General features: G+C 46.7%; 1 protein-coding gene across 1 annotated transcript; it reads left to right on the top strand.

Moving 5' to 3' along the window:
- The first annotated feature begins 1640 nt into the window (after positions 1–1640).
- Positions 1641–17475, top strand: LOC118511716 (neurogenic protein big brain). The gene is made up of 6 exons (XM_036055138.1): positions 1641–1807; positions 2264–2430; positions 4076–4202; positions 13404–13611; positions 15153–15931; positions 16057–17475. Exons 1-6 carry the CDS (start codon positions 1641–1643, stop codon positions 16484–16486), a joined length of 1878 nt encoding a protein of 625 aa, XP_035911031.1. The 3' UTR covers positions 16487–17475.
- The last annotated feature ends 485 nt before the right edge of the window (positions 17476–17960 follow it).

The raw sequence follows: 17960 nt of genomic DNA, 5'->3' as shown, positions 1-17960 counted from the left end.
ACTTACAGGACTTAATAATACCACGTAGTTGGATAGTCAGTTGTTACTACGGGAGAACGATCCAGATGAGATTTGAACACCGGTCCTGCCGTATGAAGACCGTTGTCCGTTCTGGCCTGGTAGAGCTCTTTCACACGACCAGAAGAAGTGATTAAGTGTTGATGAGTTCTCCAGAAACTTAAGGATTGGATCACAACAATTCTTGAGGGATTGGATTGGGGAAAAAAGCAAACACAGTTAAACTGCAGTAGTAAATCTCACCTCAATCCAGTTTCCCACGGTTTTGTACGCACCAGCAAGGATGTAAACCATTACAAACCAATTTAACCACTTCACTATCCGTACCGTGTGGTTTAAAAAGAAGCTGTCCAACATAAACACAATAAACCAAAAAAGCTGCATCCTTTTTACAATGTGCCGACCAAACGAAACCACTCGCCAACCAAGATCTGTGGCGGCTAAATGTATTTGAAAAAAATGGCACACAATAAAATACCATAAACACAAAAGCATCACACGAAATGGCTAAAGACAAGAAGCATAAAACTTTTGCGCTAGTTAAATGCCGACCTCGTTCTTTTTTGTTTAACTCGGTTGTGCGCGTGCATCCGCAAAGCACCATCGATGCAGCCGGTGCATATCGCACGCCGTGCATTGGCACAAATCTTCCAAAACCCCACGGCTGTGCTATGGTTTTTGGTGAGTTTTGCATTTCCCTCCAGTGGTTTTTTGTTTTATTTTTGGAAAAAGGACCAGGAAGCAGCAGAAAATGCTGTTTTTTTCTTTAAATGCTTAAAATCGTCTATCTGTGTGCAAGTGTCGACGCTCACGATGCATTTGCACGCCGGGAACAGAAAAAGAATAGGGAAAAACAGCGGGCGAAAAACATAAATACGAAGGGATCAAATCCCGTGCCGGGTGATGGCGAAAGAAAGAGAGCACAACGTATCTTACTCTCTCCCTTTTACTCGCATACTCTCTATGCGTTATTCCCTTTCTCTGTTCTTTACACACACTCTCTCACTGTCTTTCTCTCTCTCTCTCTCTCAGACGAACACATGAAAAAACACCCCGTAACGATGAGGGTTGCTCGGGCACAGATCAACGCCGGCTATGTTGAGCATGATTTTATGCTACGCCATGAAACCATTCGCAGTCGTACGCTCGTAACGGAAGGACGCGTTTTTGCCAAAGGAACCGGATTCGATCGGCGCTCGGGTGAGCTGTGACCGTGTGTGCTGTGCATTGCAGTTGCGTGAAGCGCGTGCCAACCCTGCCGCGCCTGTACTCCGTTTCCGTGCGTTACATTCAACAAGTGGGTCGGATTTTCAGTGTCCAGCACGGAACACCCCATCCCAACAACACCATGCGGACAGTTTGAACGGACAGTGCGAAATAAAGTGTGTGTGTGTGCGCGCGCGAGTGCGGCAAGTGTGCAGCTATATATCTCCCCATTCGTGGTGCATTTGTTGCCAATTTGTGCGAACTTCAACAACATTCCCGTGTGTTGCCAGCGTTCCCTGTCACGCCCTGCTAATTGACCCCACGATTGTCGGCCGAGGGTCGGCAGTCTGATTGATTTGATTGAGTGTATTTTATACTGTGGCTCTGTGTGAGTGAGTTGTACGTACGAACGAATCATGGCAGACGAAAGCCTTCACGTACCGGACACCAGCATCGATTTCCATATCGTCCAGCTGTTCGAGCGGCTCGAGGCGATGCGCAAGGAACCGGGCCAAAAGTTGTCCCGGTCGTTGCAAGGCCGTATCAACATGCACACCGAGCTGCGCAGTCTGGAGCTTTGGAGGTAAAAAAAATTAGGAATCGAACAACCCGAACGGATATAGAAGGAACAAAACTTACCCGGCAAACAACCACCTTATCTAACGTGATTTTGTATGTGAGAGCATAAAATTATGCGATAAGCGTTCGGCACGGTGGCCACAACCATCACACATACACCGGGTTGGAACTGTTCGTTAAACACGCGTCACACACTTAAGCCAATAAAACCCAATGCCGGTTGAAATAGGGAACCTTCTTCGGGCAAACGGTGCATGAAATATTCATCCGATAGGATAGTGAAGTTTTATGTTCCCTTTGGCCATTCCGATTAAAATACAGACATCCAGAATCGGTTTGCTTCTTGATGATTGAATTTTAAATTTTCATCTACTGCATGTCATTCATTATTAAGCTCACCGTTTTTTTTTTAATGGTTCTTCCTTTAACCGTTTTCCGTTCTCTTCTCCGCCTTCCACAGATCTATCACGTGCGAAAGTTTAGCATCGTTCTTCTACGTGTTTATCGTATGTGGTGCAGCAGCGGGAGCTGGCGTTGGGGCGAGCGTGTCCTCCGTACTGCTGGCCACCGCACTTTCTTCCGGCTTTTCCATGATTGCCTTGACGCAGTGTTTTCTGCACATTTCTGGTAAGTTTGTTCTGCATTTTTTTTTTTTGCGGGCACCACGAACAGCATACAAAACGAGGCCCAATTCTCGATAATGTACATAAAACTTTCTCCGACGAGGTCGTCGCAAAAAAACTCATTCTTCTGGCTATCACCGGTCAACGGTGTTTTTTGTCTTCGAAATTAAGAACAACATTCCTTGCCAGCAGTAATGATCGATGCAGATCGGAAAAATGGAAAACAACCACCCAGAGAAAGTACCCAACGAATTACCGACAGTTACCGAATCGCATATAAGCATGAAGGACAAAAAATAGCCCCCAACTGCATCGGCTAAATGACCCCCGGCCGTATTCGGGAGTCGTGTGCCATGTTTATCAACGTTGAGGCTTGCTGGCGGGATGTCACCGTGAGCACAGCTACCGCGCTACATAATCATCATTAAAGCATTGGACATAAAATTGAAACTACTGCCTACATGCGTGTGTGTGTGTAATCGAGCCCCTATAAAGGACTATAATTTCATCTTTCACCTCCCTTCAACGCGCACGTCGATGTTTAAGAGCACCCAAAGCCAATCCTTTGAGGCTTTTTTGTCCCTCCATTCCTGGTTCATTTTTTTTTTTTTGCTTAAATTCCATACCTATTCGCGGTGTAATTTTCTGATAACGGGCTTGCACACAGCGGAGGCTGAAGAAGGAAGAAGAATCGCGACAAGATACATTCCACCGACAGATACCGAACATTGTGCCGAGCACAAGAGCAACACAGAGGGCACCCGTTTCCCGGCTGGAACATCGTGAACGAGAAGAAAAGCGGCCCCGCTTTGGTAGGCCCGCTGGTGAGGCGAAGTCATTTCTTCTGCGTGTGTAGGTCATAAAGAACATAACTCTGAATGCCGTGAGCATAAAAGAAATGTGCACCATCAGCACAAAACACCACCACCACATAAGCTGTGGGCCATCGTTCATGCGTGTATGGTCCACAGGGACACCGAAAGAGAAGGAGCAACACACACACAAACGTGCCAAAAAAAAGAACCAGCCGAAAAACAATACCAATGAGGACGGCCCGAAAAACACATCTGCCTGGGTTAAAGGAACTGGAGAAGAACCACCGATGGGCAATGGGCCTCTCTGCCAAATCTACCCCAAAAAGATGGCCTCAGAATGATGCTTGTGCCAATTCTTACTTTCTTCGGCTTTCGCGGCCATACACGAACGAACCGTATCAGGATCCCTAGGGCACAATACAGAGCACCCTCGCCCTCTCTCTCTCTCTCTCTCTCTCTCTCTCGCTCTCGGGGGTCATCCCATTCCCGAGGCAGCCAAGAAATAAGCGGCTGATAAATCTTCAATTTTGTCTGTTGCCGAATCTGTTTATCTCTTGAAGTTATGTCCATCGGCACACACGAGAAGGAAGGAGGAAAAATCAACGCCAGAAGGCACTCGTGAAAAGTGAACCAGTCCGGTCCCGGGAGATGTTTGCTCTAGATCCAGCTTTAAGACGGCAGTTGGTCGTGTTTCCATTTTTCTTTAAAAACTTTTCCAAAAACTCGTGTATGCGTAAAAATCGTGCCGATGATATGAGGCGAAGATTGATGATGGATTTAATTGTATATTTCAATTTTGTTTCCCTTCCGTGTTTTTTTACGCTTCTTCCTCAGGTGCTCACATTAACCCGGCCGTCTCGATCGGGATGCTTGTCTCGCGCCAAATTTCACCGCTCCGTGCCCTGCTGTACATCGTGGCACAGAGTGGAGGATCAATTGCTGGAGCTGCCTTACTGTACGGGTAAGTACGCACCGAGTACCGAGTAGCTTTAATGCGCTGATCCATGCTCAATAACAGCATGTGCTCGCAAAAAGCGAACGTAGTATCCTACAGCTAGCACTCAATTTATTCGTGGCTTCATACCAAACTTAAAGCTGAGTGCCTCGAATAAGGGTCAACGCAACCTCGGTTTCAAAAAATCCGCTCAAAATTCGTAATGCCAACCAGCCGGCGTTGTTGTGGACGCTATGTTGCGCTTCTAACCGGTGGTCCCGGGGTGGCCCTTCGCCAATGATAATTTATGGACCCCGTAATCACCGGCAGGTGATACATTCTTCGCTCTTCGCTTTGCGCTGTTGTTTTTTTCTTTTTGTTTTAGCTCGATTGAGCGCTGTTTCGATTCTGTCTTCCCATTTTCATACATTTGGCATGTGCAGTGCTTCGAGCGCACATTTTGTCGAGGATGAAGGCGGCATCGAAAAAAACATGCTGCATTTCGTTTTAAGTGCACCTTTCCACACCGAAGTGGAAGGATGACAACAACAAAAACTACGTTTCGCCCAAAGCGAGGACGATTTTGAAGGCATGCGGCAGCCTCCTAGCAATTTGACGTGCTCGTGAACCAGTGCCGATGAACTCTAGATGAGGGTTGGTGTGTTTAAGTGTAATTAAGAGGACAGCCGAATTGGAATTTTTGCCAAGACAGCCAACCAAAACCTGTCCAATGTGAACGAACTCCTTTGGGGACTCTTCGATGAGCGTTACTAGCGATCGTGTTTAAAACACCTCCAAGTCTGGCATTAATTGAAAGCCACAGTCAAAAAGCCTTTTCACACCATGTTAAAGCGGCCTGTGTTCATGTTTTCCGAGCGCAAATGGTACTTTACTATGTGATTCATACCACACCGAACATAATCCAAGTAATCGTCACCTATCGTGGGGGGGAGAATATAACGATCAATCTATCTTCATTAAGCCTGTCAGCTGGTGGTGAAGTTATGCAATAAGACGCACTCGGCTTGAAAATACAAACATGGCCATTCATTTCAACTGGCAAACGATGCCCATTACCAAATCAAAACAAAATCCTTATTTATTGGCTCATGGGGACACGGTTTAACAGGACTGCATGCAGCAGTTGCGGGCACGATCCGTCTACGATCCGTCGACCCGCACGAACCACGAATTACCAAGAATGTTTATAAACATGCTCACTGTTATAGTTTAGTGGCAATCGGTGGCAGCAATTTGCTCGTGCCCTGTCAGCAAGTTGTGTGGGAAGATTGCGCACCCTTCGGAAAACGTTCATTATGCGCAGGAGTTATGGAAGCAAGTGGTTGATAAATTTTCCCAAGTGCATCATTTCCACCACCTGCCCAAACAAGATGCCCGCGCTCGGAAGAAAGCCACTGATTTCTTTCAGTCTACCAAAATTTGGCGGGAACTGTACAGAGCTACACCCGATCGAAAGCAACCAGTGGTTGAGGCTCTTGTAGGCGGCCATTTTGAAGAAAAAGAACCATAAAGAAGAAAAGGATAATAGTTCGTAAGGATCCTGCTGAGGCCGGGATGCTGCTACAGTCGCTGCATGGGAATGCAGCCTATCTCCCATTTGCACAAAAACACTAGCTTCGATGCAGCTGTTACGCGTGGACCTTGCCTAAGCAATCACAGAAACGCATCCCGCGAACGGAGCGAACGGTGAAAGAAGAGGCCAAAATAAAAACGACCCCGTAGTGGAAAAAGGGCCGCCTCGCTTCCTTCGACAGCGCACAAGGTTCAGGTCAAAATCTGGCTTCCTTCTCAAGCCAACGAGCAAGCAAAAACGGCATCCCAGAAAAACGATTCCTCGGCTTTTTTTTGCCTCTCCCTTTGTAATACGCTAGATTGTAAGTCGTCACACACAGACAAAAAAGAAATCTCTTGCGAAGGATGCTACGGTCGCCTTCTGGTCCGATTTTTGGGTCGTGGCAGCAATCTGTTGAATGTGCCGCCACCATTCGCTGGGCTAGATGAGTGATGCGATTTGAAATCTGACGCCATCTGCGCATCGTGTTGAGCTTGTTCAGTCGCTGTAGATGCTGCCTACTTCTTGGAAGCATTCTGAAGGTCTTCAGGCAAAAAAAAAAACTATTGGAAAGGAAGCTTCTGTTGTTCTACTGCGGAATCAGTATTCGATCGTAAAAGGCTTGATTTCGAAGAAGCTAATACTCACATCCTCCCTCAGCGCTGATTACTAACTAGAACAAGCTGCACGAGGTCGTTTTATTTTCCTGGAGCCAGGTGCCAGGTGTTTATTGACCAGTTCCACTCACAAGCTGCCCACATAGCCGCCTGGGACGGATTCATGGTAGCTCCAATCGTTCGGACAATGCGTTCGATTATTCGTCCTGCCCTCTGCAACGAACAGCTGTTGCGCGATCGAGTTCAATTTTTATCACGTCATATCGATTACCTCGCAAGCGGGCCGCTTCCCTTGTCCGAATCACACGAATGCAGTCACGATTATGCATACGCACGACCAGAAACTGATGCAGTCGCGCATGCTTTCTTCGCCGGGCGTAGAATTAAAGCATCAACACCCCAAAATGCGTTGCAGCTGAAAAGTCAACGGAAAAGCAAACAACCATCGCTCATCAGGAATCCGGTCGTGTGCTCTCGTAACTTACCGGATGGGGTCGACCACCACCATCACCACCGGTCATTATAATATCCCGTCGTGCGTATCAAAGAAAAAAAACACAACCTTCCATAGTGGTTGGTCCACAGAATTAAAAGACTCCCCCCAACGACGAAGAAAAAAACAACACCCGGAATAATTTGACCAGCCAACCGAACGGAACACACCCGGTTTCCTTGTGTCTTCAAGACACACACGCGACGTGACAGCTGCAACAGTTTTGGGTAGAATTCGTTAAAGGTTTTTTTTTTTGGTCGCTATTCTGTTGTGTCCCTCGAATGCTTTCTTAATAATCTGACCTGTCCTTCTCTGATTTCTTGGCTTGGGTTAGGTTGCTCTTTTTTGTTAGGTACTCAACAAAGCCTGGAACCTATCTAGCAGACTGTCCTGCCGCTTTGTTCGATGGTTTTGGACTCTGATGAAAAACAGCCAAATTCAGTGTTGAATACTCCCATGTTTAGATGCGGTTTCTTTGTGAAGTCTTTCATGTGTATGGGACATGACGTTCCCGAAAAAAAAACCATATGATTTCCATATGCGTTCTTATTAACTGATAGTGTTTCAAAGAAAACCCCCCTATAGCAACACCAACGATGATGAGAATGAGCGTCAATTACCGGGAGGATGGTTTACAACTGGTACTACGCCTCTTCTCAGAACACATATCAATCTGTCGTCACAAATGTGATGCTTTGTGACCTTACCGACAACCTAGCGCAAGGTTCAACGATGGTCCTCCATATCGTCACATCATTGATCCAGCGAAACGCATACTCTCTTCACTCTCGGCAGACGACTCCGAACGTTCCTTCCCCCTGCATGACACACTGAAGAAACTCCAGCAACTCAACAATTTCCCACTTGATGTGCCCCAGTTTCTTCCACCATTCCAAAGGGTGCAACTTGGCATAATAATTGGTTTCGATGTAAATTAAACACTCTCCATTTCACGAACGCAACGCTTGTAAAACTGTGTTCTCCCCCCTGTTCGCTTAACACTGGTTCACGGGGATAGAAAGATGCTGCCCAACGAACAACTGAACGACAGCATCATGCTCTGCGCTACATCTTCATGGGAACTGACTGCAACGCTACAGCAGACGATGCACACAAACTGACGACAACGGTTTGAAGTGTCACTCATCGTTCCAGTGACTTTTTCGGACCAAAAAGGGAAGGAGTTAAAGACGGTGGTGTGTGTCCTCCCGCAGTTTGTGCGCCTATGCTGCAGTCATTAGCCACCGGGGATCCTGGGAAACCGAGCGTCTGCCGTTTTGGGTGTTCTCACTGTCTTTAACTGGCATGTGAACATGTGTCTTAAATTTGTTGCTATGGCGAGTGAGGAGCTAAACCATCGTTCAGGCCACCGTCGTACAGACAAGTGAGTTCCCGCGGGGACCCAGTGAAGCTTCCAGTGTCAGTGACAGCAGAAAAAGATGTGTGTTTTATTGGCTTTTGCCAGAGGAGCAGCAAGAATGTATGGGGGAGCGTGTTTTTGTGCCGTTCTTCGTACTACTCGGCTAGTAGTCATCTGCAGACGTCGATTGATATGGCGTTACCAAACGGCGGAACAAACGCATTGTGTGCTAGGTTTCCTTAGCTCCTTAAAAGCAAGCCACAAAATGGTTCCAAAACTTTTCCTGGAAGAATTGGGTGAAAAACGTCTCCCTCTACAAACATGCCATTTTCCAGCCGTTTCTTTTGTTCTTTTATGGTGGACGATTTTTTTGTTTGGAGACTAATTGATCGGATTAGACCCCTCCGCAGATCGCATATCTTCCTGGAACGCCTAAAGCAAGGCTTTCAATAGAACGCATATGCATAATGAAAAAGGGAACACGCGATTGGTTTGGAATAACCGAATCAAAAATGTACCGCTTAAACTATATGTAGCCCAGGCACTGCTTTCCTCCTTCTGGGAGACCCAGTTTCCAGCGTGTTCCAAGGATGCCGAACGTACTCTGTAATAGGTCGAAAAAGAAAACTCGACCCGAACACCAACATCTACCTGTTTAAGCGAGTGTGTGTGTGCTCTCGCCATGTACAACCATCCCTTAACCAGCGAAATGAAAAACCCCACGCGACCTGTGTTTCGACCTCATGGGAAAATCATGTGAGTGCCTCCCGATCCTGTACACCGGGTTCTTTTCTGACACAGGTTTTTCCATTTGCTGTAAGCTTTCACCGTATACGAACCTTTTATTTCTTCTGCTGCTGCTTTCCACTGCTTGATTTTTAAATACAAACGCATGTGAATGCTAAACAGGAAACGGCATGAGAATTGTAGGGACGAAATCCTTCGGAACCAGGTGCACTGCCGCCCCGAATAGCAGCAGTACTGTTCACCAACGGCGTCGTGTTTTATTTTCCTCTTTGCTTTAGGACACGACGAGCCTTGAAAAAGGAACTCCTACGACGAAACGGTTCGTTTTGTGCATATGAATATCTGATGTTGCTTCAACTCTAGTGCTGGTGTTTTTATTTCTGCCCTGCTCAACAATGCTGCCAGCGGGTTAGCATGGCCGTAGAGCGTTGGAATTTGAGAAGGGGTCACCTTTTGGGTGACCTGTCCTACGCAGTAAATAGGCAGCGTAGGCCTTTTGACCTGCATGAACCACCCCGAAGCGGGACAATCCGAAGCGGTCCGGTCGGTTGGTGGGTGTTCATACTTGCCCGTGTTCTATGTTCCGAGTTAACTTTGACAATGGACAGCGCTATTTACCTAGCATCCTTATGCTACCTGATGCGAATATTGTGAGCCACAGTTGTGCAAACAAAATCGTTTTTTCTATTTTTAAAGTTCAACGCTTGCAAGAATATAAAGTGCCACAAATAAAAAAGGGACATCTGCTCTGCAAACATCAGCATCAGCGAGCCAGCTTTCTCACGCCTTTTGAACGTGTGATTGGGTCGAGCTGATATGATAGCTCACTTGCCAGTAGCATATTTCACGGTCGGAACACTTAATTTGCATACGACCTTAATCTGTTGACTGTTTGCATTTCCCGCAAGCCGAGCGCGCATTTTTGGAATCAACGGCGGCCAGCAAAGGGAACGGGCGAAGATAGCGAAAACGGGCCAACGATACGAGCTGGTAAAATTTTATTGCTAATTTATGCATACCCTTGTCATCGAAGTGGGACCAACGTGCGGTCGGTGGATCGAAGATGATTTGCCAATTTTTAAAACCGCTGCCTTTTTCGGGTTGCATTCGCGGGAAGGGAAACATACGGTGGTTGAGTTGAGTGTTTAGATTGGTTGCGGTTCCGTTGCAGCAATTAAGTTATTTTCGGTGTGAACAAATTTTCGAACGCACGTAATGGACGGGAAGTGAACGATTTGGAGTGACGGGAAGATGTGCCACCGGAATACGGGAACCTAGGGAATGAATGTACAGGAGAACAACAGGGAAAGAGAGGGTTTGGCTGATTTATTCCGGATCGTGACTGAACGCTGCCGTTTGCGTTCTTGCCGACAGTAACGTTTTTGACGTGATCGGAGCCTTTCCTTCTGGCGCCGGAAGCTCGTCCACCGAGAACGTGATTCGAAACACAAACGTTCACATTGTTTGTCGCTTTTGTTTCTCCTTTCCATCAAGAACCGACAGAAATATCGACATTTGGCTACAATGTGAGCTCAGCCGCGAAGACAAGTGAAAGCATTAGCCCCGGGTCGGTGCCACTTGTTAAATCGACCGGCGTGTTGTTTGTGTCATAAAAAAATCACTTCCCATCCTGCATTGCCCGTGAGTCCTTGCGTCAACAAAAGAGTGCCAGATTAACACCCATTCTGTCTTCTTCACATCCCATTGAATCCCCCGCGCAATGAACAGTGCATTCACTAAACTACCCAAAATGCACCAAATATTCCCAATCATAACGATGGTCATAAATCTCGCGCGAAACAAGTGGCATTCGAGGATGATTATTTTTTATGGCCCACCGGCTTGCCTCGCACGCTCTCAGCCACAAGGTCGCGCGGGTTCTGATTAACGCTAACCAAACAATAGACTGCACTTTACTCTGTCGCCAAGCCCAAATGCTTCCTTTTTGCCGGGATTTTCGGTGAGGGTTGTAACGCTTTTCCAATGGAAATGATACACTTTTTCCACCCAAAAAATTTCTCTCCCTATCAGGGGGTTTATCCTTTTAGCCCGAAACATGTGAGACCCGTGTTGGTGGTGCCATATGCAAATAAATAATAACCACAATCACCGTGGGCGCACCTCGTGTTCCCATCCGACGGTTGTTATTGTTGCTTCTTTCTCGCCATTCTGGCTGAGTTCAGTTCGGGAGGGAGGATCGAGTACTTGTCCGATTGGCTTAGTCACACGATTGGGCTCGAACGAGGAAGTGATTGGGCGAGCAATAACATCTGCATATGCCAACAATTATGCGCTTCCGAACGAAGCAACAGGGAGCAAGGGTTGAGCAGAAGGGAGCGAAGAAAGGAGTAAAGATCGCCCTTGGACAGATGTGAAGAAGCTGGTTGTGGTTAATGGAAGAAAACTGAGCACTGGTGTGAAGAAAGTTCCCCGAGCGGAAGCAAGCTAACGAATCAATTATCTTCCGACCACTTCATGTCACCGACAGACGCTGTTGACAAGAATGAGCTGGGAGCAGGATGCCTTCTGGACGATGTTGTCAACCGCGAATCGAAAATAATTCGTCCGACAAAACGTTCCAATTTCGATCCGCTTGGTGCAATTACTGGACCTGAGACCTCAGACCTCAGAGCATCGTTGATTGTGATCGTAAAAGTTTCAGCAGTTTTAAAATTTATTGCTCGCCGCTGCAAAATTGAACCGATTGGCCAATTTTTCGTTCCGCATTTCCGGTGAGGCCTTCCGGTCGGCTGAAAGATGATGAGAATCGGATAGTGTGCACTGTCCTTGCGGCATTAACTCGCACTTGTCCCTCGCCGATTCGTTGTCGGTCACATAAAAAATGTGTAACAAACTGCTTTGACCTGCAAACCCACTGTCGTCCCATTTTTTTATTGTGGCCGGAACTATCCGGAAGAAGGGGGAAAGAGTGACCGCATTCACACTCTGAGTTTTCCATCGCGCCCTTCGCGCGTTTCGACCTCCGGAACAGCGGAGGTCACAGAAAAACAAACAACTGTTCGTACTATCCCTCCCAGGCCAATTTTATCCCTCGCTACACATTGGCCCACAACCCTCCTTTTTTGAGGATAGCTTGGAACCCCTGGATGCTGCAAGGACTGGCAGCAAGGCTTTGCAGATTTTCTGTCGTGAAGCTGTGTATTTTAAACACTCTCCCCTGGACATGTATCAATTACGGTGATGAACTTTTAAATCCACTTCCTACATCTCAAGTGCAAAACTGCCCTCTGCCCTCTGGACTTAAATCAAACCCGGAACTGGTTTTTGTACCACCGTTTCAACCCTCTGTTGAAACTCGAAATTTTTAAAGCTATCATACAATCTTTCCGGTCCAGAGGGAAAACACACTTGCCAAAAAAACAACCAAACGTTTCCTCATGAGTTCTTCCGATTTGTGTCAAGGGCTCTTCCCAGTGTGCAGTTGTGCGTGATATTGTAATTGAATTAAATTTCACTTGTTGTTGCTCCCATCGAACTGGAATCTTCCCCTTCATTCCGTGCTGCAAGTGAAATGATAATAAATTACGGTTTTTTTTGTTGCTACTTGAGTCGAAAAAAAACCGTCACTTTTAAAGCTTGGCATCAATTAGAGAATTTTTGGAAACATGTGCAACGAGTTGCCGTTTGCTCGGTCAAGTGTTGAGAATGTGCCCAGTGCCCTGTCAAGTGTTATCGAATACAGTACGTTCTCACGCAAAGTTTACGCTAGCCACGAACGATTGTCCGTTCGTAACGCAACCCTCGGGGTAGATTTATGGCGGTTTTTAACATAGAAACAATTATCTGCAATTTCCATCCAGCATAAAGAACGTACACAGTTGGGAAATGACACTTGAAAGATGGACTGAATCTCAAAGCTACACAAATAATCAAACGACTCCTGCGGTTAACCTGCTGGAGACCACCTTCGGGAAGTACTTACCTTCTGCAAGGTTAACTACGTTCTTCCTCGCAAACACTTAACCTATTATCTTTCGGGCAGCGTTCTCGCCCGGCTCAATGTCGCTCGCTGTCCACGGGCGACATAACAGCAGGATACCTTTCTATCCCTCCGCATGCTTCTCGCCATAATTCTGGGGAAATTTTTGCGGAACGAAAAATCCCAAATCCCATGCTGCTAAACAGCATCTTTCTACCTGTCACCGTGCTGCCCATTCGAGGGCAAATTGCGGCCAATTTCTTCCTACGTAAAGAAGGATTTTCCTAACCGTTTGCCCAATTTTCGATCCATTATCCAAATTACCTGACATATCCTGCACCGGCTTTTTCAAAACTCATGGTATCCGCACTCACACCCTCCGGACAGGACGGGTCACTGGATCGGGAAAAGCCATTCCATGTTGTCAATTTTCCTGCTCGTCCTCGTTCGATTCGTGTGTCTAATAAGTTCTCTTTTTCTTCTCTTTTCGCTTTACAGTGTCACCGTACCTGGCTACCAGGGTAATCTGCAAGCGGCCGTTTCTCACAGCTCATCGCTGGCCGCCTGGGAGCGATTCGGCGTCGAGTTTATCCTGACGTTTATCGTCGTCCTGGCGTACCTCATCTCAACCAGCTCGTTCAAGAAGTATTTCGGCTCGTCCGCGATCGCCATCGGTGCGGCGTATAGTGCGTGCAGCTTCGTATCGGTAAGATTAAACGATTGCTGTTAACCGTCTGTTTTTTTTTTCGCTCGTTTCGTCCTCCAAGACAATCGCAGTTTTATTAGCATTCGTACGTCGCTTACATCAATTTAGCTTAAGACATTGTTGCAATCATTCCTACCATTGGGATGCATTGATAGACTGGTTATTTCGCTTCCCAGTTTACGACCAATCGTAAATGCAGCTCTATATTTTTTTGTCTGGCATTCCTACCTTCGCGATCTTGCGAGGATAAACAGATAAGCCTCCGTAAAAATTGGAACCCAAATAAAACAGAACTGTGGCCCCGAGGATCGGCCCGGGCGAGCGATGTTATCGTGAAACAAAAATCCACTATTTAATGAAGATATCATCGGTCGGAATGGGTCAACTCACCCAGATATGCTTCATTTCTTCCCATGATAACGGTCGAATTTTACACTCCCTCACCGTTCCCGATAGGTTTTTTTACATCGCTATGGCTACAAACATGGCAAACACAAACAGCGAATGATTGCTTTGAAGCAAAAAAAACGATACCTTTTTTCTCTCTCACATGCACACACGCACAACCTTGAGGGGACCAGCATTAAGCGATAAGCGATCAATGCGCCTAAATGTGCTGCCAGCATAAAATTATGTCTGTATGTCGCCACCCCCCATACGATTCGAGCTTGCAGAGAGTGCAGTGTGTTTTTGGTGAAGACTTTTTTTCATTTCGTCATTCTCTTCTCCTGTCACCGTTTTTTGATGGAAGAAAAAAACTTCAAATGATTTCCGTTTTAAGTTTGATTAAGGTGGAATGGACATGAAATGAGCGATGTACGGCATAGACAAAACCATTCCATCCGCTCAGGTTCCGCCGCGCTGATGATCTTCCATTTCTTTCGGTAGGGCTCGTTGCATTGAAAAGGTATGAAATTTGAATCTGGATAAAACACCTGCCTACGCTCGGAACAATTTCTGCTTCGGTGCGTTTCTTCGGGTTTCTCTTTTCCATCCGTTCCGAGCTTTAGGTCCGAATCGTAATGCTCCGGCCATTAGTTTTCTGCTTTGCGCGATTCTATTCGATGCCCTTTGCAGGATACGCAACGCCTGCGCACCGAAGCGATCCCGGAGAGGTGTCAGTTTGAACATAAAAAAAAATGAAATAATCGTTAAGCAGGTAGACGAAACTGCTCACAACACATCACCGGATCTTCGTTCGAATGGATCGTTCGGATCCTGGCAGGGAATGAATCAAGCGCGGCACTTCCTTAAGATACAAGATCCGCCTGCCAGCAAAGAAGGATATCCTTCTCAAACGGTACACAATTGTCCCGTGCGTTTGTTTGTACGTCAGGTAGCTGAAGATTTTGTCTTTTGTTCTTCCAACACAAGATCCTGCCAAGGAAGGTTTTATACTCCGTAAGATAAAGCGACCAGCGAAAGAGCGTGGGATTGATGTGCGGAACTCAGAAGATCCCGAATAGCATTTCGAAAGATGTTTGCAGGACAATGGCGTCTAATGGAGTTTTCACGTTTTTCTTTCGTTTGCTCCCTTGCAGATGCCCTACTTAAACCCGGCCCGATCACTCGGTCCTTCGTTTGTGCTGAACAAATGGGACAACCACTGGGTGTACTGGGTAGGACCGATGGTTGGCGGAGCCGTGTCCGGTGTACTGCACGAGTTCATCTTCAGCGCCAAGCGTTCGTCTAAGCGCTCAAAGGACGACGTCGACTCTAGCCTGAACTCCGAGGACGACATCAACTACGACATGGATCTGGAGAAACCTCAGCAACAGCCACCACACCAGGGCAAATACCACCAGTACCGACCACCGAGCGGTACACTCACCGGAAGTCAGCAACGTTACTGCCAAAGTATCTACACTGCCGAACCAACCTCGAAGGTGGAACGCGTGGAACCGATCTACGGTGGCACCAAGTCGATGTACTGCAAGTCACCACCGTTGACCCGTGCCAACCTTAATCGTTCACAGTCGGTGTACGCTAAGAGCAACACCGCACTGAACCGTGACCTGCCTGTCCGTGCCGGGCCACTGGTGCCAGCTCAGAGCCTTTACCCGTTGCGAGTATCTGCCGCACCGCAGACGCACCTACAGAACCAGAACGTGCAGAACCAGCTTCAGCAGCGCTCGGACAGTATATACGGCATCCGGAGCTCGATGCGACAACCGGCACCGGCTGATGGCCGCATGGCCTCCCAGATGCCTCCCCAGATGGCACCGCTAGGTGATGGTCAGGGCTTCCAACCGATCTACGGCTCGCGCCAGAACCCGAACTGCTCCACCGACGCGCTCAAGTTCGATCGTGATCCCAACAGGTAAGCATCTTCGACCGAAAAGTGAGAGAGTTGTCCGAACTTTCTTCTAATCACCCACTGCTTTTCCACTGGCTGACTGACAGTTCTCTACTTTGAACCTCGTTTTCCTGACTTCTCCAACGCAGCCGTGATGAAACGCTGAACTCCAAGTTCTCGCGCGGCACCGGAGCTAACCGGCCCGAATCGATGTACGGCGGAGCTGGGCAACGGCGCATCCACTCGGCCCAGTCCGACGATAGTTCCTACGGATCGTACCATGGTCCTGGACCGGCACTCACGCCACCGACGCGCAACGCTAGCAACAGTAGCAGCACCTACAATCCGGTCGTAGGTACCGTGCTGCCAAACTACGAGCGGAAGACATCCTCATCGTCTTCCTCGAACCAGCAGCAGCAGCAACAGCAACAGCAGCAGCAGCAGCAACAGCAGCAATCTCAGCAGTCACGTGGTGCTGGTCCGAATGGTTCCAGCATACAGAATACGAGTCTCCCACCACCGCCACCACCGCTGCACCATACGATGCCATACTCGATGCATCCTGTGAGACAGAATTAGGTACTAGGTCATATCGTCTCCACTCCACTAATCCTCCAATACCCGGAAGACCACTAAGCTAGTTGCTCCAGATGACAAGCAATCTTTAGATTCGTTTGCGTCTGAAGCTAGAATGTAAGTGCTGTGAATGAAGCAGAGTGTTTGCGTGTGTGCGTGTTCGATTTGTGTGCGTTTTTGTTTGTGTGTATTAGAATGTAAGGTTTAAGCCTGGTACGCACGGCAACCCCACCACCGTTGTTGGTCCAGATAGGCGACAAGCTTTTCTTCGGAAACCCCAGTGAGCTAATGAGTAGTGGTTTCGATCGGCCGGCCAGCCATTGCGGACATTGCTAACGATCATTGATCCGACATGGGCAACCGCCAATCAAACATTTTTTCTTTAATATTTAGACATTCATCCAAATTATCCCACCCCGGCTTTTCCCCTTATCGTGGACCCTCCCAAAGGTCAACACACATGTTATACGGCGTGACATTCGATAGCCGATAGCTGTTTCCATCGATATTAAGAGACTGAATTTATCCTACCTTGTTCGCTTTCTTCAGCGGATTTCTCGTCAATGCCATATAGTATCATATATCATCTTATTCTAACGTACTGCGCAAGAGGACAGAGAGAGAGAGAGTGAGAGGGAGAAGAAAGAAACAGGATAGGTTTCACTACGCATACTTCAGAGTATTCCAAAGTACAGACTGATCAATTGGTGGGAGTTCGTTTGTAAGGTTCGGGGGTTCGTTTTTGGCGTTCGCTCCATTTTTTTGTAGTACAAATGTAAATAGATAGGCACGGTTTGAGTTTGTTTTATTATTTTTTTGAATGTTTTTTTGTGTTTTTGATTTTATTCTTTGTGGCGTGTAGAATTTAGGTTCTAGCCATAGCCAAGCCTGTTCGATACATCCAAATCGATGGAATTGATATCAGGGTAGGAACGGAAAGGTAGTTCACCTAGGACAAGAATAAAAGCAATGCATGATGTTACTGGATTATATATATCGACACAAACCGTGGTCAAACACATCAACCGGTACCGTAGTGTAATGCAAAGTTGAAATGTTCATAGATTTATAAAAGTATTATAACAATGTGTGGGAAACAGTAGAAGGTAGGAAGGTTTTACTGCTCTAAAGCTCTAAAGCCTGGCCCTTGCCGTGTTTCAAACGGTTTCGATGCGCTGTACATATTTATTTGTGATTAACCTAGTAAAGATTGTATCGACATTAACAAATTGTAGTACTCATCGAATTGAAGCTGAAATATATAACAAACTTTTCAATAACTATTGGTATGATTCATTGCTTTAAAAATGCGAAAGAAACTTTGAATTCCAAATACAAGAAATGATCTTAAAGTTATAATTTGCGAAATGCGAACAGAAATTGTGGGATATTTGTAAAAATGACTTCACGGTTAACATTTAAAAAGCAATTCAACAAATTAATCTTCTCAAGTAGGAATTTTATTTCATAGTTTCAT

This window comes from Anopheles stephensi, chromosome 3 (genome assembly GCF_013141755.1).
Source record: "Anopheles stephensi strain Indian chromosome 3, UCI_ANSTEP_V1.0, whole genome shotgun sequence".
Lineage (NCBI taxonomy): Eukaryota > Metazoa > Arthropoda > Insecta > Diptera > Culicidae > Anopheles > Anopheles stephensi.
This window is presented reverse-complemented; position numbering and strand designations above follow the sequence as displayed.

Coding starts and splice junctions, on each gene's coding strand:
- LOC118511716 (XM_036055138.1), top strand. CDS start 1,641: ATGGCAGACGAAAGCCTTCACGTACCGGACACCAGCATCGATTTCCAT. Junction 1,808..2,263: donor CGCAGTCTGGAGCTTTGGAG/GTAAAAAAAATT, acceptor CGCCTTCCACAG/ATCTATCACGTGCGAAAGTT. Junction 2,431..4,075: donor GTGTTTTCTGCACATTTCTG/GTAAGTTTGTTC, acceptor CTTCTTCCTCAG/GTGCTCACATTAACCCGGCC.